At 36.7% G+C, this 21,549-nt stretch overlaps 4 protein-coding genes across 6 annotated transcripts; 1 reads left to right on the top strand and 3 right to left on the bottom strand.

The window, feature by feature from the left end:
* Window positions 1-1,450: 1,450 nt before the first annotated feature.
* On the bottom strand, window positions 1,451-4,409 carry LOC147555081 (peroxisomal adenine nucleotide carrier 1-like). Its single transcript, XM_086660585.1, has 5 exons — window positions 4,047-4,409; window positions 2,915-3,146; window positions 2,367-2,513; window positions 2,099-2,259; window positions 1,451-1,989 (listed from the first exon to the last, which is right to left on the bottom strand). The coding sequence occupies exons 1-5, from the start codon at window positions 4,187-4,189 to the stop codon at window positions 1,710-1,712; spliced, it is 963 nt and encodes a 320-aa protein (XP_086516711.1). The 5' UTR covers window positions 4,190-4,409; the 3' UTR covers window positions 1,451-1,709.
* On the top strand, window positions 3,922-13,575 carry LOC147555082 (mitochondrial Rho GTPase 1-like). Of its 3 annotated transcripts, none has more exons than XM_086660583.1 (16): window positions 3,922-4,512; window positions 4,701-5,508; window positions 5,632-5,850; window positions 6,072-6,204; window positions 6,292-6,438; window positions 6,688-6,864; window positions 7,042-7,293; window positions 7,423-7,491; window positions 7,850-7,905; window positions 8,004-8,085; window positions 10,073-10,284; window positions 10,467-10,536; window positions 10,749-10,861; window positions 12,326-12,476; window positions 12,870-13,056; window positions 13,151-13,575. In XM_086660583.1, the coding sequence occupies exons 3-16, from the start codon at window positions 5,636-5,638 to the stop codon at window positions 13,216-13,218; spliced, it is 1,932 nt and encodes a 643-aa protein (XP_086516709.1). In that variant the 5' UTR covers window positions 3,922-4,512; window positions 4,701-5,508; window positions 5,632-5,635; the 3' UTR covers window positions 13,219-13,575. The 3 variants fall into 3 exon arrangements, with proteins under 3 accessions (XP_086516709.1, XP_086516708.1, XP_086516710.1); XM_086660582.1 differs by having other exon boundaries at window positions 4,045-4,512; window positions 5,095-5,508; XM_086660584.1 differs by lacking the exon at window positions 3,922-4,512 and having other exon boundaries at window positions 5,257-5,508; window positions 5,611-5,850.
* Window positions 13,576-15,900: 2,325 nt separating this feature from the next.
* Window positions 15,901-16,936, bottom strand: LOC147555083 (uncharacterized). The gene has a single exon (XM_086663392.1). The coding sequence runs from the start codon at window positions 16,934-16,936 to the stop codon at window positions 16,040-16,042; it is 897 nt and encodes a 298-aa protein (XP_086519518.1). The 3' UTR covers window positions 15,901-16,039.
* On the bottom strand, window positions 15,972-20,364 carry ATN (cyclin family). The gene is made up of 4 exons (XM_086663391.1): window positions 20,146-20,364; window positions 19,880-20,022; window positions 19,678-19,739; window positions 15,972-19,325 (listed from the first exon to the last, which is right to left on the bottom strand). Exons 1-4 carry the CDS (start codon window positions 20,227-20,229, stop codon window positions 18,412-18,414), a joined length of 1,203 nt encoding a protein of 400 aa, XP_086519517.1. The 5' UTR covers window positions 20,230-20,364; the 3' UTR covers window positions 15,972-18,411.
* Between the last annotated feature and the right edge of the window lie 1,185 nt (window positions 20,365-21,549).

A 21,549-nucleotide genomic window follows, 5' to 3' on the forward strand; every position in this document is an offset into this window, starting at 1 on the left:
GATCTATTCTCACTTTGTTAAGTTATTCATTTTTTATTTATGACGGTTGGAAACTGTTGTTATTAATTCGCAACAAAGTTTGCCCGTTACCTTTACTTGTAACAGAAGAAGGCAGCTCAAAACCTTGGGTTAAACCATTGGAAACAACTTACCAACGGACACTACAACCGTTGCAAAATCTGGACAATGTTTGCTTACAACTTTTAGTTAAGAATGGTGGTGGTGAGAGAGAGAGAGAGGTGAGAAGAGAGAGTCGGCGGTGGAAAGAGAGTTAGTGGTGAGAGATGGCGAGAGAGATGGTGGTAACCAGTGATAATGGTGGTGGTGACGGTGGGTGTTGATTGTTGTAGTGGTGAAAATGTGGCAATCTTGTCGCCGGACACTCCATTCATCTCGAACTCTGAAAAACTTCAATTCACACACTTTTGCGGTACTCCGCACACACTTTTTCACTAGTCTTGACCAAATTATTATGACCGAGTCAAGTTTTACTTACACAAGCCAATTGACGCCTACCATCACCACTGTCTCATCTCTAGTTGACAGCAACCACCAGATAAGTTCACCAGTTACTTCGATTGTGAAGCGCTCTCCTAATGTCTTTTTCTTTCTCTATCACTTGCTTTGAAAAATCGCACCTCACTGGAATATTACACCTTATGGAAAAATCACACTTTTCTCTCTTCTATTGTCACGAGGGTTTAAGAAATTGTGGTAGTTAGGAAAATGGTGGCGGTGGTAGTGACTATGAATGGTGGTAGTGATTGAGAAAGGAGGAAGAAGAAGAGAGAGAAAAAAAGAATTATAAGAAGGATAATTATGATAAAGGTTAACCATTAAAGTTAACTGACGGAAAATGAGATCAATTTTGAATTTACGCCAGACAAAAAACTTGTCCCAAACTAGGGGCCAAAAAAGGAAATAACCCTCTGACAATTTTCTATAGGACTCATTATCCACGAGGACCACGACCTCTCGAACTTAAGAGGCCAAGGACTCATGAAAATTTGAGTTAATTTTTTTTACTTTTTGAAGATAACTTCTATGGAAGTTTGACAGAGAGGGAGAGGGAGAGACAGACAGTTTTACAAAGAAAGAGAGATGATGACGACGACGAACAATCCCTTCCAAGACTAGATGGTAGCAAGGGTGCTTGAACTCTTACGAAGCACTCTCTCATACACCACTATCCGATTGCTCTACAACACTCCCTCCAAGAATATATCATAGGAGAGATTAGTGTTGAAAACATGTTATATGACTGCAGACCTGAGGTGCTAGTGATCTGCTTTTGTATTCCAAGTTCTCCCGGGCCCTTACAAAGATGCAGTAAACTTCGTCATCCATGAATTGCTTTACGACTCTTTAATCGGACCATTCAAAGAGAAAACAAAAAATGAATAAAATATCGAAATTTGAATAATGAGAATTAGACCAGCTTAAAACAAGGTTGAAAAGTGAAATTATATGTTATAAAAAATTAAAATCAAATGAATATGCGCAAGATGAAATATTCATGAATTTCAGCTAAAGAATAGGCCTGAACCCATAATCATTATTTCGAAGAAACAGAACCAGATCATCTCTTGTTACTAATCTAAGCTACAACTCAATTCAACCTCTTGTTTTATTTCTCCAATCCGAAGTTCTATCCGTTGGTTCCTAAAAGTAAAACTAGGGTTTCGGCCATATTCCGTTGACAGGAAAGATCAAACGTTCTTTAGTTTACTTCGTTTGAGGAACAGATACCTACTGAGAGCAAGCATTAAGACCCAAGTGGTTTTCGTTATTTTCTCCTTGATCATCAAAAGCAAGGCCGAGCTAAGCACAGTCTTCAGGATCTGACCTTGCAACCCTTTGAAGTAACCTAGTAGTCCTTCTCTTTTCCAAATAGCAACTATTGCACCGGATAATGTCTTGGGTTCCTTTGGGTGAGCTTCTTCGTTTTCATCCTCATCTGAATCGGCAGCCTGAAGTGTGACTTTACACCTACCCAGATATCATAACTTGATTAGTTCGATATGTAGAAGCTAAGATGAAAAAATTACCGACAAAAACTGTTAGGGTTGAGTTGATAATGAAAGAAATGGGTGTCTACCTAATGGCTGGATAAGTCAAGCAGGTAGCTATGCTCTTTGAAACAGCACCTAAAAGGAAAGCCGAAAAAGCAGAAAGTGCTTCTGGAGATGATTCTGTATCTAATTTCTCGCTCTGCTGCCTCTTCAATAATCTTCGCTTCAGCTGATCAAATACTGTATACTACAACAAGAAATAGAACAGCGTAAGTCGAAACTGTCACCCCTATGTCGTGAAACTTGGAACATCGACTGCACTACTCATGTCTAGAAGAAATAACGATGACGTACCTGGATAGAAGGGTTAGACGTCAGAAGAAGAGATATGCCAAGGCCATCAAATGCCGCAGCCCAATCACGATCTGTAAACGTTTTCCAGAATCCTTGAGATTTTCCAAAATCACTTGTTTGCATCTTCGATGATACTGTATCCAGGGGCTACAAATGAAGTCAGATACTAAAACATTGTTAGAGTAGAGGAATTCAAATGAATTAGATAATAACGAAAACAAAGACGAATATGATTTCCTAAGCATCTTAACCATGAGCAATAAAAAACTTATTAACTCACGGAGCTGTGAAAATCGGAAATGGGGACTACTCAGCCCACTGGGAACTACTGACTAGGGCTAGTTGGCTCCTTGGGTGCCGATTTCATTGGCTTCCAAAACGATTAGAGGGGCGCCCCTACTTTGGGAGTTTTAATGCTTAGAATAATTCATTGTACTTGCTAATAGTGGTCCATGTTAGAGAACCACAATAAAGCTTAACGAAGTAGTTTATCGAAAATTGAACATTTAAACATCGAAAAAATTCGGCCATTGTACAATATCAAATACCTGTGTCACTATGACAGTACAAGCCCCAGCAGCAGCGGCAACAATCAAGTTTGCTTTTGTGCCAATAGATTTGTTTCCGCTCCATCTTATATAAAACCTTTTAAAGTAACTATAACCATAAAAGTATATGAATTGTGAGATAAATGATTGTATGTTCTTGATTCCGAGGCCCTGGTACAACGAAAGAACTTGATTGGTAGAAATTGCTTCCCATAAAACATCGGAGAGATTCCTGTAGTATAAGAGAAACCAAAATAAATTTAATAGCCAAACAAGTGAACAACGTCGTTACAAAACGAGTTTCTATTGAAAAATGCTTCTTTCCCTTAGAGTCTTACTCAAAGTTTGACTCAGAAGTTGATGTTGCATCTTCTTGACAATTATATTTTAAAAAATCTCAGTGATTTAAAAACAAATCTACAGATTGTGTCATCAGTGCATTTTTATCAGATAGGAACTTCATAACGAGATAATATCCCAATACTTTTAGCAAAATCTTAATGATCTTACTGATACAAATCCAACTTCGTTATCTAAACTAAAATTACATTAATTCATTATTCTTCTTGATGTGATTGCAACCCTAAGGTCATGTTTGGTAGACACGAATGAAATGTGATTAATCACACTTCGTAATGGTGTTTGGTACACAGGGATGCATCAACAATCACATTTCTATGGGGAGTGTTTATTCCCCGTCAAGGGGATCCCAAACCAGGGGCGGGTGGGTAGGTGATTCCGTTTCCACCTCTGGGGTTGGGATCCCCTTCCGGGTCAGTATTGCAATTACCAGGAAACACATCCTAGGGTTGCTATCCTTGTAACCACATTCCTTTCTTGCGTGCCAAACACAACCTAAATATAATTATTGTTCATGGTATTATACTAATCCCTAAATTTATTTCAAATATTCTACAACTTGATATTATCAAATTCATTTAACCTTGATCTCAAATCATTAAACTAAAGATACCCAAATAAACAAAATCCCAACTTTAAAAGATACTAATCAAAGTTTCTCCATAAACAAAATAAAATACATAATAACCATAAAGACCAATAGAAACCCTAACTACCCTCCAAGAAGAAACCTTTCATTATTAAAGAGATGGGAATGAGAATTCAATCAAACCTGTAACGTTGTCGACCTAGTAATCGAACTTCAGCTTGATACTTAGTCTTACAAGTATCAAGAGGGTAAAGAACAGTTGTGCTAATTAGAGCTCCAATGGCACCTGAAGTTGCCTCTGATAAAGATTCTAGATCAATACCCATCCCCAAATTTTTTACTTATAAAAAGAAAAATACTAGAAGAGAAGGTATGATTCTTTGATTTAGATCAGGAAATTAGGTTATAGTTCTTTCTTGTGAGTTACAGATAGCTAGGATATCATCATCTATATTCATCATCAATGAAGATAGTTTGTGCCTTTGTGGGAGAGTGACAAGTAGAGAGAGAGATGGTGGCATATTTTTTCTTGGGAGAAGCAAAGGTGAAAATATCCAGGATAAGTCCAGCTTTGGTGTCAATTGGCTTGATGACCCAACTTCTAGGGCATGGTTGGTGCACAAATGGAATTCTAAATCTAGAGATATGGGTGAGTTTGCAATTTTTTATGAAATCAAATAACGTGAACAAACCGACTCAAATCAGGTGGTTTTATTTCTTGATTTTCTATTTGATCAAACCAGATAGTACAATAAAATATTACGATTATTACAGATCACATAACATAATTGTTGTTTCTGATATTCACATAACATGATTGTTGTTTACTGATTTTAGATTTAGAGTGGCATGTCACTTGGATCTCGAGTCATGAGGTGATTTTATGTTGGACTTGCCCATATGAATTCAAGTTGGGAAGTTACAGAGGGAAAGAGAAATGATCTACGGTGGTAGTGAAAACGATAAAAGATTGCATTGTATTTAGTTTTTTCTTTAAATGTTGTGTGCATGCACTTTAGTCTACTGGTTTACGTTCTCCTTTTTAGTTTGCACTGAATAAAGTAGAAATTAGTATAAATAACTATACGTCCCCCTCGTTTCCTAAAAAGAAATTATAAGGCCCCTCGACGTGGCCTCTAAGGGTCTTAATATGGCATTAAGTAGTCGATTATGCCAGTTAACGTGCGTATTCAATTCATGTTGTGTACTAATAGCGTGCACGCGCTTGTAGGAGTCTCAATTTTGGTGGTGTGCCTTCATCCACATATGTGGCTCTTTCAAGTCTTTGATGTGCCTATAATTATGGGCCAGGCGGTTATCACTTTTAATGGGCCTCGAAGCTTCTTTAACGGTCCGCAACCAGCCCTACCCGTTTGTCCCATACCTTGACGTTGACGGCAAGAAAAAACTTCTGAAATGAAATTGCCGGAAAATTACTTGTTGGAGAAAAAATTACGAGAAAGTATAAATAGAAGAATAAAAAAACAAGGGTTTCTGTTAGAGGACCCTCATCTCTCTCTCTCTCTACCTTCTTTTCCAAGATTACACTGTGTCTGTCAATCATCACAAAGTTCATAAATTAGGGTTTTTTACGGATTCAACAATCTTCATTCAAAAACTCACCATTCCTCTCTCTCTCTTAAAGGTACTACCTTCATCAAATTAGGTTTTTCCATCAACCTTTCTTCTAGATCTCTCTCGTTGTCTTACATTCTACTGTGAATCTGATTTCTGATCCAATTTTTAGGGTTTTTTTTTTCGGTTTCAGTTGAATGGAGAACGCTAGTGGACAATCAAACACAGGAGATAAGACAAATGTTCGTGTTGTTGTTGTTGGTGATCATGGAACAGGGAAATCAAGTTTGATTGCTGCTGCTGCTAATGAAACTTTTCCTCGAGATAATCCTCCTGTTTTGCCATTAACTCGTTTGCCTGCTGATTACTATCCTGATCGTGTACCTGTTACTATTGTTGATACTTCTTCAAGGTGACAAATTTTTTTCTCAGTTAGGGTTTTTAGTGGCTACCCTTGTATTTAGATAGATTCACATTTCATGGGTTATAGCTGTAATTTGAATATTTTATATAGTTTGGAGAATAACAAAAAATTTCCCACTTAGGGTTTTTATTGGCTACCCTTGTATTGAGATAGATTCACATTTCATGGGTTATAACTGTAATTTTAATATTTGAATTTTTTTTATGTAGTTTGGAGAATAGAAGTAAGCTCGGTGAAGAATTAAAGTTAGCAGATGTTGTTGTGTTAACTTATGCTTGTGATCAACCAGCAACTCTTGAACGTTTGAGTACATTTTGGTTACCAGAACTTCGCCAATTAGAGGTTACCCACATTTTCGATTTGTTTTGCTTTAAGCACACAAACTTTGTAATTTTACTTAGATTTTATTTGTGCTTTTATGATGAGTAGGTTAAGGTACCAGTGATTGTGGTTGGTTGCAAGTTGGATAGTAGGGAAGATGCACATCTAAGCCTGGAGCAGGTGATGTCTCCAATAATGCATAGGTTTCGAGAAATCGAAACTTGTATAGAATGCTCAGCGCGTAATTTAATTCAGGTACTTAGTTTTTTAATTCATTAGTGTCAATGGGTATTTCAATTCTGATCATGTTCCTCTGAATGTGCTGAATTCTTTTCAAGATCAAACAGTTACATAGTGCGCTTTTAGTGAATTACCAAATTTGAACATTGGTTTACTGAATTTGCGACTGACTCTTTACATCCTGGTTATGTGCACCATAATTTGGTTGCGTTCACTATCACTTGGAATAGGATTTAAACATGTTAAAATTTTTCATTATTGCAGGTTCCTGAAGTTTTTTATTATGCTCAAAAGGCAGTACTTCATCCCACAGCACCACTATTTGATCAAGAAACACAAACTTTGAAGCCCCGATGCATGAGAGCATTGAAGAGGATATTTATTCTTTGTGATCAAGACAGGGATGGCGCTCTAAGTGATGGTGAGCTAAATGAGTTTCAGGTAGCTAGCTGTTTACTTACATTACTCTTGGTTTTCATTGTTCTATGTATTATCAGGTTTACACAATAGCTACCGCCACCTATATAAGCAAATTTTGTAGCAACCATGCTCTTTTAGCTTGCAAGCATGTGGCTTAACTTTCCGTCTTTTGAAAGGGTTTCGTGGTGTACATGTCAGGTTAAATGTTTTAATGCTCCACTCCAGCCGTCTGAAATTGTTGGTGTTAAGAGGGTTGTTCAGGAAAAACTGAATGAAGGGGTCAATGACCGTGGTCTAACATTGACCGGTTTCCTTTTCCTTCACGCACTTTTTATAGAAAAAGGTCGTCTTGAAACAACATGGACAGTTTTGAGGAAATTTGGGTACGACGATGAAATTAAGCTTAGGGAAGATCTCCTTCCTGTTTCATTCAAACGAGCACCAGACCAGGTAGTTCTCTACTTATGTGAACATTAGTTTTAGACATCTATTTGTGTAAAATCTCATTTGCTGTCTTTTGTTTTTATGAAAAATCGAATCTAGCAAGTTGAATACTTATTTGTAATCTTTGTACTGTAGAGTGTGGAGCTTATAGACGAAGCTGTTGACTTCCTTAAAGGAGTTTTTAACATGTTCGATCTCGACGCTGTATGTATTAACTTATATCTTCTGAACTTGTTCAGCCATCTCTCTTTCAACGAATAATTTCTTACTTTGAACTCTTCGAAATTGCCCAAAAGAAAATGACCTATATAGCAAGATAATGAAATCTATTAGTATATTACTGTAGTCTGTAAAGCACTGTTACTGTTATGAGGGCCTGATAATATTTCTCAGTTATTACTTTCATTAAGTTTATTGAAATTACACAATGTATTGCTCATAGTAGCTGCTGAGTGTCATTGAGGATTACTCTGAGCGATTTCAATAGTCGTGTAGGTTTGCAATTCCTGTTGTGTTCCCTAATATCCTTGTTTGCTAATTTATTTGAGCTTGTGCATGGTAGGACGGTATATTAAGACCTTCTGAACTTGATGATCTGTTCTCAACAGCACCTGAAAGGTTGGGATTTGCCTTTTTTTAGTGCTTCAGTCACATGGCATAATGCAATAAAAATTTTAATCAAAATATTCTTCTTGCATATTTTCTTATATATGCAGCCCTTGGTGTGAAGCCCCTTATAAGGATTCTGCAGAGAAGACTGTGTTAGGAGGGTTATCACTTGATGCATTTCTGTCACAGGTTTGTAATTATGGTTATTTTTCTAAAGAATGCAACTTAGTGTTGCTTTGTTTATGTGTTTTAGTAACTCCTTGCTAGTTTATAAATTTCCTAATTGCTACATGTTGCTTATTTTGTAATGTGAAACAAATGTGCAAGATGTAGTATTCTATATTCACCATGCTCAACCACATCAATCTTTTCTTTTATTTCTAGAAAAAAAATTGGCCTAAACTTTTTCGAGCTATGCTCGAAAAATCTGAAATGGGGACTATTCGGTCAACCAGGGCTAGCTGCCAGATGGGATGTCAGCGGGACCAGTCGGATTTCATCGGTTAATATATGTAGTAATAATATATAATTACATATATTATATATCATCATATATTTCGTCCATGAAAGAGTTAAATTTACATTAAAGAGCCAAGCCAGTCGATTAAAGAGCCAAATCAGTCCATGATTGAGCCAAATTAGTACATTTCAGAGCCAAATTATTCCATAAACTCTGAAATTTGAAGAAAGTCCAAGCGAAAAATCAGTTCACAAACTCACACTATAGCAGTTGTAGACATATTTGATTCATTAGAAAACTCAAACTATCTAAAAATTGAGTTTTGATGCCCTAAAATAAGAAATTTGAAGAATTGGATTAATTTGTGACGAAGAAGAACAAGAGAAATGAACAAAACATAAGAAAAAAATAAATTAGAAACCATCAGAGTATAAGAGTAAGAGAGATGAAAAACAAGTTATAACTTAGTACTTGCTTACTATGAGAGAGAAAGAGAAGAAAAGTTAGTGATAGTTAGAGAAACTTACTTGTAATGGAGGTTTTTGGAGCTTGAAATCCTTACGAAGTGAAGGAAAGAAGGAGATGAGAGAGATAAGTTCAGCTGCTTGTTCTGGAGATCCCCAAAACCCTAGATCTTAGGAAAATAAAACAACAAAAATTTAAGCCTGTTGGACCGACCCGAGTTAATCTGCGCCTAGCCGACTAGCCGTTTCGGGGCTAGTCGGCTATAGGCGCCGACTTAATCGGGCTTTAAAGTGCCAACGCCCCGCTTTTTAAAGCATAGTTTTGGAGATTATCAGTTGATAGATTTTTCTTGGGGTATAAATATATACATTACTTGTATTTTCTGCTTAAAACTGTAATGGTGTACTACTATCAAAGTATCAATCATAATAAGTTATCCAACAAGATTCATATTAGTTCTTCAAACTTATTACTCCAATATCATAGTATCAATCATAATAAGTTATCCAACAAAGTTACAATGACATTATAAAAGTTTGTCGAATACAGCTAAGGACTCAAAAATTTGAAGAACTCGGGTCTCGTCTCGGTCTCGGCCCTCTCCCGAGACGAGACTCGGCCGAGATTCCGAGTTAGGGTTTGGTCGAGTTTCTCGGCTATCTCGGCCGAGACAGACCGAGACTGAGACTGAGACTGAGACCCGAGGACAACGACTTCTAATTTTTTTTTTGGAAACTTTAAATCCTAATATTATACTACTTATTTTATTGAATACTTATGAAGTATGAATTTCGTTACTTACTTATTTTATTGAACTATTGAAGTGAAAATAGGATTTCGTTTATGATATTGGAGTAATTTTATGTTTATAGTCCAGAAAATTATGAAGTAATGAAGAACCAGGGGGTTAAACTTATTACTTAGTACATATTACTTATGATTAACTATACATGTTGTCTCGACCGAGAATCTCGGTCCGTCTCGGCCTCGTCTCGGTCTCGGCCTTCGGCCGGACCGAGACCGAGATCAACTACATAGCATCTAATCCTATGGAAAAATTGTTTACCATCTTTCTTATTTATCTAGATGACGTAATAGTCACATTCCTTGCTTGTACTTCTGTATGTAGTAGCACTCCTTTCAAATTTTGTCGGTAGACTTGCTTTCCCTCCCCTTGGGCTCGCTAAAGGTCAATACTTCGATTTTCCTCTACTTAATTTATAATAGATTCAACAAATACTTGTGATGTAGTGGGCACTTATGACCCTGCTAGACCCAGCTAAGAGTGTGGCAAATTTAATTTACATTGGATATGCGGGTGATCCTGCTTCTGTGCTACGAGTAACTAGGCGAAGGCGGTTAGACCGCAAGAAGCAACAGTCCGACAGAACAGTTTTCCAGTGCTTTGTCTTTGGACCTAAATGTGCCGGGAAGTCGGCATTGTTGAATTCGTTCCTTCGAAGGTAATGCACGCAACTTGTCTAAGTATAGTTATGTATCTGATGGTGATTTTGTTTTATAAGTTCTAGTTCCTTCTACGGTGGCTTGAATATATTATTTTATTCCTGTTTGCGGAATCATGTCTTTCATCGTTAGAATCTGCTGCAACTAAAAGTTAAATTTGAAACATATTGTCCAATTGCAGGCCCTTCTCTGAAACTTATTCTTCGACTGAGACCGAACGTTTTGCAGCAAATGTTGTTGAACATCTCGGGGTACATACTATGACATTAACTCTCTCTCTCTCTCTCTTGACATTTTTCACTTTCCAAGTGTTTGACTATTTTTCTGCCTCTCCTTTTTTTTTTTAATCTTTTTTTTGGTTTGGTTCTGTAGTCCTGCAACTAAGAAACCATTTCTCATATCCTGTTTTCTGTCTATCCTGTAATTTCGTTCTAAATACTAGTTGAATTTTTTTCTCATGAAGGCAAGTAACAAAACTCTTATTCTGCGAGAGATTCCCGAAGATGGTGTGAAACACCTGCTATCTAACAAAGAGTCCTTTGCGGCCTGTGATGCTGCAATATTTGTCCATGACAGGTACTGACTTGTAACTCTTGTTGCAAAATTCATACGATGTTGCTATATTTACCTAGCATATGTCCCACAGACGGCATAATTTGAACTAGCATTGATACATTGCGAACCTATCTCAGGGACCTACTATGAGAAAATAAGTCATAAAATGATGATAAAACTAAAAATATGTTGGAATGTTTTCATGTAGTTTGTCAGGGCCTACATCCTTGTGCCAGTTTTACCAGTTACCACCCTTTCTAAATGCAATTAAAACAGATATTGCCTAAATTAGATGTTAATATGGGATATGTGTGATGCTATGGAGTAAGTTTTTCTTTCTTCTCTCAGAGCAACTCGGGCTCCAACCGGGGAGCCCAGGAGCTGGGCTCCCCATGGGGTTTGGAGCGATGGGGATCCCTTACGGCTGGTTGGGGACCCCCATTGGTCAAAATGTGGTTGATAGGGGATCCCCCCATTTCTTCTCTCAATCTCATTTGAGTCATTTCATCTATCTTCTCTTTCTTTCTTGATCCATTTTTCTCTCTCTCTTTCAGTCTTGATCCTTTCTGTTTCATCAATGGCTAATACAAACCCTATTGTAATGATAAAGATAGTTTTTTAGATATGTTAAATATGAGCCCTCGAGTTGATTTAGCGAATGATGAGGTCGAAGGAGCACAATCTGTAAGTACCCAACAAAGACCACTTGGAAGAAAGGCAAGCAAGGAAAAATTGAAATCCAAAAGTGGAGAAAGTTCTACACCCTTTGACACTTAGAGTTTTGGGATGAGAAAAAAGCGCAGCAGGAGAATAGAGATAAACTTTTGATGGATTCCATAACGTTGCAAAACAAAAATGTAGATGTTTAACAAAAAAATGCCGAAAATCAGAGGATGCAAATAGGGTTAGATTTGATGAGCAAAGATACCTCAAACATGACTCCCTTACAACTTGTTTTTCATGAGAAAGTGGTGCAAGACTATTTAAATGGGAACTCAACAATAAATTAACATTAATTGTCGTGTAGTTTTAATATTTTTTAAGTTTTATTAGTTGTTCTAATTATGTATGAATTTTAATTACAACAATTGGATATGGGAGCCCGACATAGGAATTGAAAAAGTTCAAGAGCTCCCAAAATTGGGAGCGGCCGAGCCAATACATTGGAGTTGCTCTATGGCTGAACAATTCAAGCAAACTTCGATTCGCAATCATTTAGCTTGACCTGTGAAAGCTGCTCAATAATTGAGCTCTCGCTAACTTGTTACTCATCCACTTTTAGGAGAAGGATTCAGTTCTTATGTGTACTCAATTTATGAAATGCAGCCAAGGTTCTGCCTTGAAGAAATACAACTTCAATTGTCCTCTTTTCCTTTCTCTCGTTTGTGTTAAACAATAAAAAAAACATATATAGATGCACTTTACTTTCTCTCAATTCATTTTTCTGCTTGTCTCTCTTTGACATGATATGTTATGCCTTTTTAGTTGTGATGAAAAGTCATGGGAAAAAGCAACGCGATTGCTCGTGGAAGTTGCAGGTCACCTCGAGGACAGTGGGTTTGAGGTGCCTTCCCTCATAATTGCAGCTAAGGATGATCTTGATCCTTTTCCATTGGCAATACAAAGTTCAACGAGGGTATTTGTTTCTTAACTCTATCTCTTCAGTGCTCAACTGAAGTTATTTACTTTTTGGTCAACACTTAAGTCAGATTTAGGACATCTGGACGGATTTTGCGTCTATTGGGGTTAGCAACTCAGCATAAATTAAGCCCGAGCCCATTGTCTGAAATAAGCTAAGATGACTATTACACCCCTAACCAAAACTAGTCATACTCAGAGGATTCAAATTTGGACAAGTAATCAGGAGAAAAAACGAGCACCAGCAAAGTCCGGGTTAGGCAGGATTTGGACCCCGGATTGGAAGGGTAAAATTATGCAACTTGACCACACCAGCCAACTGTTGGTGAATATATTATATACAGATACATGTACATGTGATTTATGCTTTACTGCATTTTTGGTGATGTAGGTGAGTCAGGATATGGGAATTGAGGCACCTATACCAGTTAGCACAAAATTAGGAGATCTAAATAACGTGTTCCGAAGGGTTATAAGTGCAGCAGAGCATCCCCATCTCAGTATTCCTGAGACTGAAGCTGGTAGAAACAGAAAACACTATCGCCAGCTCATTAACCGCTCTCTTATGTTCGTTTCAGGTATAAGTTATTTCAAACACTTTTCTCCTCTATTTTCCTAAGTACGTACTCAAACATGTTTGGTAATCTAAAACTTTTGTTGGAGGAAAAACAGTCGGGGCTGCTGTTGGTATCGTAGGATTGGCAGCTTATCGAGTTTATGCTGCAAGGAAGAATGCATAGCCGGTTAGAAGAGAGTATTTACGGTAGCTGCTCGGTTGCAATCTTTAGCGTTTAATTCATTTCTTGTTTCTTCCCGCAGTCAAGAATGTCGATTACCTTGAAAATGAAGCTGTGTACATATCTGCTGTGATTTTCATGGGAGAATACCTTGACTTCTTCAGTTCAGATGTAGAGGCTTGTACCTAAATGCTATTTATCTAATATTCTTATTACATGCCTCAATGTATTTTTCCCTATTGGGGTTATTATTAGCTATTGAAGGTGATGCTAAGGTGCTGTTTGTTTTTTTTTTAATGTCTGAATCTGAATTTGCTGAACTGAATTTGCTGAATCTGAATTATCTAAAATATTTTAAAATTTGATGTTTATTTTTATGTCTGAACTAGTAAGTCTGAATTACTATTTTGACATTTATACCCTTATTTCAATTTTTTGAAAATCAAAACCAAACGGAGTACCCTAAACTCCCTTTCCTCTCTCTTTCTCATCTTTCTGCCGTTTCTCTCTCTAACATAACACCCCTCTCTCCAACATAAAACATCCGACAATGGAGGTCAGATGATGAAAGTCGGGCAAGGTTCTTTCACTCCCTCTTTCTCTATCTCTCAGACCTTGTGTCTCTCAGACCGTCAATCTCTTTCTCTCTCTGGCCATATCTCTCAACTAATCTTTGGCGAAGTTAAAGGTCTGGCGAGGGTTCAAAAGCGATGACCCTCGCCAGATCTGGTGGTTTGTTCTTTAGTGGTGATCATTTGTCGTGGGGGTCGGTTTCTGGTTTTGGTGACGATTGGTTTCTGATGTGGTGGTGGCGGTTTGGTTTCTGATGTGGTGGTGAGGGGTTTTATACCTGTGTTGGTGGTGGTAGTAGTAGTTTCAGTAGTGGTGGTGGTTTGGTTCCTGATTTGTGGTGAAGCGTTTTGTACCTTTGTTGGTGGTGTTTCAGTGGGTGGTGGTGGTCTCAATCGTGGTGGCGGTGGTGGTCTCATTCGTGGTGGTGGTATTTGTCTCGGTGGTGGTGGTTGTTTATTTTGGATGGTGGTGGTATTGATTATCTCGGTGGGGGTTTCAGTAGTGATGGTGGGCTCGGTGGTCGTGGTGGTGGTCTCGGTGGGGGAACCCAAACTTTATAGATAGTGCTGACAATCCTTGGTTGATCTTCCACCTTAGAGGTCAAGAATTCGAGGTCGCTGACAATTCAAAAAGGAAAAAACATAGATAATGAATGTGGTTAACCATGATTTTGCGTAGGTTAAGACTCAAATCTATGATCTCTCAGTATTTAAGAGGGAGAAGTGGTATACTTGATAAAGGAGTGCTTGAAAATATCTTTAAGTTTATTCACTTTCTGCACGAAAGTTCGAAAAAATATCTATGTAATTTTTAAGTAAATAAAGTAGATGTATTTCTCGACTACCTCTGGATTTCCTTTTTAAGGTTTTAGGTTCCAAGTGTCGTTTTTGTAGTAGTTTATGAATTTTTTTTTTTTTTTTTTTATGTTGAAAGAGTAGTTTATGAACTTATTCCATTATTTTGATGTATCAATTTTATATTATGTAATAATATTTCATGGTAGTATGTGTTTTTTCCATTTTCTACGTATCTACGTCATATGATGGAATAATGACACACTTAAAAGTTGTTTTTTAGTTGAAGCCATAGTTAAAGTTGTTGCTCTCTCTATGGGACCAATTTAGGATGTCCAACCCAAACTTTGTCTCCTACAGGTTTTGCGTGATTTCAAAAAATATTTTCGCCCACGAAAAAAGAAAATGGGTCAAACATATCATTTTTTGGGTGAAACATCAATTGATTGTTTTTTTGAGAGAAACATCAATTGATTGTCCCAAACCATCTCGTCCTTTTATAGAAACATTGGTGAGGATTTTGCTTACCTATTTACTAGATAGTGGGTTTTCAGACCCATACACATCAAAGTTGAGAGACAAAACATAGCTATCCCTAAACCCTAATTTGAGTGGCTGCTCTAGTTCCACGCTTAGAGTTTGCCCTCCTCCTTTAAATAATGTCATCTAGTCACTTATCTCTTGCCACATCCCAAAAGATACCCTTCACAAATCAAATTTTCCAAAGGTACCTTTTATCCTATTTTATCCATTCCCTTGTCATTTCTATATTAATTTTTGGGGAGAAAGAAAAACTAGGCATACTTATGTGGTTTGATGTGGTTTCTGCTTCTAATGTTTCGGATTAACTAAATTATGAATCGCGGCAAACCACATAAGATTTATGTTCATAATCTGTCTAGTTTTTGTTCTTCCCTATCATTACTCGTATCATTTAGGTTCCATATGTTTTTCTGTTCGGGATAGAACCGAAGAGTATTTATATTCTACTTGTAGGTAGCTTCATATAATAATTATTTTCTGTGTCCAAGATGGGCTTGGTATGCTTTTTCTCATGAAATACTGTTATGCTAATTCGAATGTTAGTTAGTATGCTTAAAGTTGTTGATAAGATGGGATAAGAGCAAGTACACGGAGAGGCAGAGTTTTATCACTTCAGAACTCTTAGACCCACCTACTTAGGCATCAGTCCTGGGCTCATGGTCCCATGGCACACCACCCGACAAGCGTAGTATGCCGTACGTGCACCCCAACTTGCATTCTTCTTTTTGCCCCTCGCCCCAACTTACGATTCTCATATGACTATAATCTCCTTCTCTTATCGAACAAGTTTTTTCTCAGTCCTGCCCGGTCGAAATTTGATTAGGTTCTTACAGGTAGAACTCAAAGGACAAGAAAGTTTAGTACTAGTAGTTATAGTATGCTTATACAGAAAAGGAAACATCTAAATGAAAGCTTTAAGTAGCCACACAAAAATGCTCCCATTTCTTTGACAACTCCCTGTTTGAACTTCCAGTAATACTGCATCTCCTGTTACTTGGTCTTGTAAAGTTCCCAGACTCCCACTCATTATCGGCCTTGTTTCGTTCTACTTCCTCACCCGAATATCCATCTTTACTCTCATCTTCTTCATTACCTTCAAACTCTTCTCGTATTTCGTGTTCTTGTTCTTCTTGTTGTTCTTCTTGTCTTTGTTCCTCCAATGGTTCCTTCAAGAGTAGCCTAAGTCTGCCGTTCCCTCTTTCAGCTTGAAAACAAGTAGTTGAGTTCACTACGGTTATGGCTTTAATCACCAGGCGCCCACCTTCGCGGTAAGGCCTATATTGAACTGAATCACATTTGCTTATTGATGTTAATGGAGGAGGGAACGGTCGTTTCTTTACCTTCTCATGCACCCACGATTGTAGTGAATTTGATCTTTCTCTTGTAGGAGATGCTAAATTCGAATGTGTAGATAAGTTTAAATCTTCGCTAATCTCGATATTGTTACTTGTTTCACCACCCAAATTCTCTGTACACAATTCCAAACTTTTCTCACTAAGAGACGATGACGAACGCTTAACCATGGGATGAACATAATTTGTTTCTTTCTTTTCTTCTACTTCTTTGGTTAAAGAATCAATCAAGCTCTCGTCTTCGAAGCTAGTCTTTAGTTCATTCTTGTTCTTCTCTTTGTTGTTGTTGTTGATGTAACCACTAGACTTTCGAAGTTCCACGGTTTTAGAATTTGATTCTATTAACACTGGTGAAGAACTTGCATCAAATAGAAAAGATATTTGATTAGAAGACACTTGGTGTCTTAAGCTTCGAGATTCAAAGCATGATTGATAGTTTTGACATATCACAGTCGACATAATTAGTAATCGTTTGTATTAACGAAAACTGGATTATGAGATTATGATTAAGAAAGATTATTAGGTTTGGTTGTTGATTTGGATAGGAAGAAAAAAGAGAGAAGAGAAAAGAAGAGGACATGAGAGAAGAGCAAACAAGATGAGGCTATATTTATAGTCAATCTATAAAGCAACCAAATACACTATTTATTGAGTGGACTACTTTTATTCTACCACAAAGTTCATTTCAACAGTAGACTAGGGCAAAGTAGGGAGTACAATTGATGTTACCCAACTCCACATATACCTGTTTTGCCTCCTACCACTCTTTTATCTGTCAATTGACTTGGATTTTTGATGAATATTCCTTGTGCTTATGGTATAACTAAATATCAACAGCTTGATTCCCTCATTTTAGCCGCTCGATTAGATTTTTTACATGGATATTATTCTCTTAGTATCTAGATGAATGGACATGATTTTCACGTTGGATTGCGATGAAAAAAGGAAATGCAGAAACAGGCTATTTTACCTCTTACATGATGAGCGTCGGTGGGGCTTGTGACGCCCCAAGCCTTAGTAGTATCAATATTGTCCTGCTTTTACCACCCCAAGGCTTAAGCCCACAGGTAAGAAGTTTTGTTTTTGGCAAAGGCTCGACGAGCTCACCCAAAAGACCTTTGTACTTACTAAGCTTGAGCACTTACCTATAGTCTAGACTCTGGACACGCTTGCGAGGGATGTAGGATTATCACAAGTGAGTTGATTCTTGGCTAGTTTCTTTCAGGCTCATCTCTCATATGAGATGTGAACGTGGTTAACCGTTTGGTTGTAGAATATTACTCTTGTTCGAGGTAGATACTACGTAAATCAATGTAATTGGTTTTTTGTGCTTTGGTTGATGAAAGGTGATGCAACAAAAGTGAAGGAAACAAATTGGTGGGATTTGCTTTGTTATGTGAATGGGTTCTTCATCTTTAGTGATCTCATATAAAGGAGCTAAAAAATCATGTCTGCCCTTTTAATCCAATCAATCTTTGCTTTTGTTTTAGCTTAACCAACCAAGAAGAAAAGAGCTATTCTTTTTCTCTCATCACTCTAAAGTTGGTTTTTATGTCTCACTTCAATATCTTGGTTATATTTCCATTCACATAGATGAATGGGTATTCCAACTTTATCTTATGTGTAATCAATGCGTACTCGTCCCTTACCTTTTAACCATCAACCCTTTTTCATCATATTGTTCACATTGACAAAGTAAAAGTACGTTCACGAATGAGAAAAGAATATACGAAAGAAAAAGGAATAAACATAACATGGCATGCTTTTATACGATATAATTCATGACAAATTTACAAGAATCCGCTTGGTTATTATCGATAAAACACCTTCACCAATGACCAACCTAAATATTATGACATCGAGACAATATCGAAACAAATTCAAACATATCAAAGCAAAGAACAAGAAACAGCAAACTTAGGTGACATACCAATTTATTGTTTCCAATTGGAGAATGGCACTGGAGTTGAAGACGGACGCTGTTTCAGTCCACTCATCATAACTCCATTACTCTTTTGCTGCATCGATGCTCTTCGGCTCTTTAATGGAGAGACTAATCTACTTGCCAGCCTTGAAGGTGAGAAAGATCTTCGCAGTTTTGCAGCTGTAGAAAGCTTTGGAGATTTCTTACTCAAAGTGGTAGTCATGGATCTTGTAGGAGATACACAAACTTGAGGATTCTTGATCTTAACTTCAAACTTCGAATTCGAAGGAGGAGATTTTATTAAGAACTTATGTGGGGATTTCTTACTCAAAGTGGTAGTCATAGATCTTGTAGGAGATAAACAAACATGAGGATTCTTGATCTTTACTTGAAATTTTGAATTCGAAGGAGGAGATTTGATTAAGAACTTATGTGGGGACTGTTGCCGAGGTCTAGCAATAATAGGAGACCTTGTCTTGGAAAATCGTTGTTGGTGAGAAGACGGTGATGAATGGAACATCGGATTCGGAAAAAGAACAGCTTTCTTGGCCCATGGTTTATGCTTGGGAGATACGCGGTTAGCCATATAACAATTCTCCTTTCCAAGATCTCTTTTGTTCGGTGAGAGCTTGAAATTTATACGTGACCGAGCTCTTTGAAGACATGGGGAATTCAAGTCTGATCGGATTAACTGCAATACTTGCTTCTCTCTCTTTCTTCTTACTTTCATCTCAGTGTTCTCGGGTTGTGCCTTTGGACCTCTCCGTTGACTTATCGGAGTTCTGGGATCGTCAGGAACTATTTTCTTCGTCTTGAAACCAACAGCATCAACTACTTCTCTAGCAAATTGACTAACTTGAAGGATCTCCCCAACTGTTTCACCAACCAGCATGGCAGGTAAAGACATTTGACGCCATTCGCTTGCTATAAAGTGATCGAAAACCAAAACAAACTCTAGATTTAGACAGATCAAGAAATAGATAGACGAATCGAAAACAAGCAAAGCCCACCAACTCAAATCACAAAACAACCTAATCTAACCATAAAACAAGAATTCAAGAAGAAAATGAAACGAACGAAAGAACTAAGGAACGAACAAAGGAACGAACGAATGAATGAATGGATGAACGAACGAATGAACAAATGAATGAATGAACAAAAGCTAGATATGTGGTATCCATTAAAATTCAACAACTTGGAGCAACCCCTAAATTGAAGCTATTTGATTGGCACAAACCCATCAAATTAAGAACTAAAATTTCATATTGATTCATACCTCCTGTACTTCCTTGGAACTTCCCAATAGGAGATTTCTTAGTAGTAGCTGAATTCTTCATCCTTCATACAGGTCAATAAAGAAACCCCATTTCAGAAAGGAAAAAAAACCCCAATTTTGAACAGATATAAGATTATAAAATTTCAGCAGAAACCCTAATAGATCAAAACCCAAACTCAATTAATCTTGAAAAACCTAGTACCTGAGTGATTCTTGCTTGCATCTAATGCTAGTTCTTAAATACCCTCTTGTACTTCTTGGACTGAGATTCACCCCAGATATCACTTTTGTTCCTCCTGAAACTGTATATTGAAGTTCTTGCAATCTAGCCATACATTGATCAACCTAAAATAATAATAAGAATTAGATTTGTGGGTAGGTGAGAAATCATCACAAAAAGTAGAACCAAGTAAAGAAATTAAGAAATAGAAGCCATTAAAGAAGAGCTCAAGTGGTGAAATTGGTTACCTTTTTTACTGTTTCTCTTAGGAGATTTGAATTGAGAGGTGGAGCTGCCATTTTCTTCTGCTTTGGTGGTGATTTAGCTACCATTTTCAGACAAACAACCTAGGGTTTTCAAAGATCTCTCTCTCTCTCTCTATCTTTGTCTGAGAAATGAAGGTCAAAAGGGTGGAGTTTCAAAGAACAAGAAAGAGAAGGTAACGGATGTTTTTAGCTCCAACGGTCATATCTAGCTAGTATGAAAACGTATACAACGGCTATTTTCGAAAAAGGAAAAAATAATGCTCACTTTTTAGGGGGGAAATGGTTCTAATTGGCGGGTCCTACTCTATTAAATTACTAGTAATTGGTCCTATTTTGAGACTTTATGAAACCACATTCGTTCCTCTTGTTTTTGTTTTTGTTTTGAATTGTCAGCGTGTTTCGAACTCTTAACCTCTAGAATGAAATGTTAAAATCTAAAGATATTTTCGATTACCAAACGAGACATTAATATATTAGAATCAAAATTAGAATAAAATAAGTTGAACTAGTAGGCGATCAAAAAAGTACCAGGTTATCAGATAATATTAAGAACTAATTTTGTTGCATAAGATAATTTTACAGTTGAAACTTGATGAGCAATGAATGAGACCACGACCGATGATTTATGTAAGAATACTAAGCTTGGATTTAAAAAGAATTAAAAATAATACAGATATAGCTAGTTTTTATTGATCTTGTTTGTGAATATATAGATAGTGCGTTAGGGTTTATGCACATTAAAGTAAATACAATAAGTTTACAAATATAAGATCACCAAATTAGAAACTTTTTTTTGTTGAACATCCAAATTAGAAACTTAATCTATATATTCTCTTCCTGTACTCTTTTACAAAATAGAGAGAATTGTTATGGGACTGAATTGTTTTGTGACAAATTTGATAGGAAATTTAGAAAGACATCTGAAGCTTCCAACTTGATAGATACTCCAGTTACAAAGAAAAATCAGAAATATTATTCAACGGTAGAATAATTGAATTTATTAAACAATTGAATGCAAAGTTTGTAGAAAACCTTTTTATGTAGTATTAGAGGTTTCTTAGAGTTAAACAATTTCTAAAAAAAACATTCTAAATTCAAATATTGATGAATTAGACAATCTGTATAATAAAACAGAAGGGAAAACGGTGACTGAGACAAACATTTTTTTTTAATAAAGGATATTGTCTAGAAGTCTTTCTCAAAATTTAAAATATAGTCCTTCGTAGAAATAGAGTTACCTATTTAAAAAACAATAATCGTTTCCTTCTTAGAAATAAAATAACTAATTTAAGTAAAAAATAAACAAAATAAATTTCAAGGGTTAAAAAAAGAAATTAAAATCTCTCTATCTCTTTCAATAAAATAATAACTAATTTAAGAGAAAAG

The sequence above is a fragment of the Eschscholzia californica genome, unplaced genomic scaffold, assembly GCF_041429995.1.
Source record: "Eschscholzia californica isolate CP2 unplaced genomic scaffold, dmEscCali1.0.p SCAF_2, whole genome shotgun sequence".
NCBI lineage: Eukaryota > Viridiplantae > Streptophyta > Magnoliopsida > Ranunculales > Papaveraceae > Eschscholzia > Eschscholzia californica.

Excerpts from the sequence above, each read along its gene's own strand:
- ATN (XM_086663391.1), bottom strand. The coding sequence starts at position 20,229 with ATGGTAGCTAAATCACCACCAAAGCAGAAGAAAATGGCAGCTCCACCT. Across the intron at positions 20,023-20,145 it reads TAAGAGAAACAGTAAAAAAG|GTTGATCAATGTATGGCTAG; the intron begins GTAACCAATTTC and ends TTATTATTTTAG. Across the intron at positions 19,326-19,677 it reads GTTCCAAGGAAGTACAGGAG|CAAGCGAATGGCGTCAAATG; the intron begins GTATGAATCAAT and ends ATCACTTTATAG.
- LOC147555082 (XM_086660583.1), top strand. The coding sequence starts at position 5,636 with ATGGAGAACGCTAGTGGACAATCAAACACAGGAGATAAGACAAATGTT. Across the intron at positions 8,086-10,072 it reads TTGATGCATTTCTGTCACAG|TGGGCACTTATGACCCTGCT; the intron begins GTTTGTAATTAT and ends CTTGTGATGTAG. Across the intron at positions 13,057-13,150 it reads CTCTCTTATGTTCGTTTCAG|TCGGGGCTGCTGTTGGTATC; the intron begins GTATAAGTTATT and ends GAGGAAAAACAG.
- LOC147555081 (XM_086660585.1), bottom strand. The coding sequence starts at position 4,189 with ATGGGTATTGATCTAGAATCTTTATCAGAGGCAACTTCAGGTGCCATT. Across the intron at positions 3,147-4,046 it reads CTAGGTCGACAACGTTACAG|GAATCTCTCCGATGTTTTAT; the intron begins GTTTGATTGAAT and ends CTTATACTACAG. Across the intron at positions 1,990-2,098 it reads TTGACTTATCCAGCCATTAG|GTGTAAAGTCACACTTCAGG; the intron begins GTAGACACCCAT and ends ATATCTGGGTAG.
- LOC147555083 (XM_086663392.1), bottom strand. The coding sequence starts at position 16,936 with ATGTCGACTGTGATATGTCAAAACTATCAATCATGCTTTGAATCTCGA.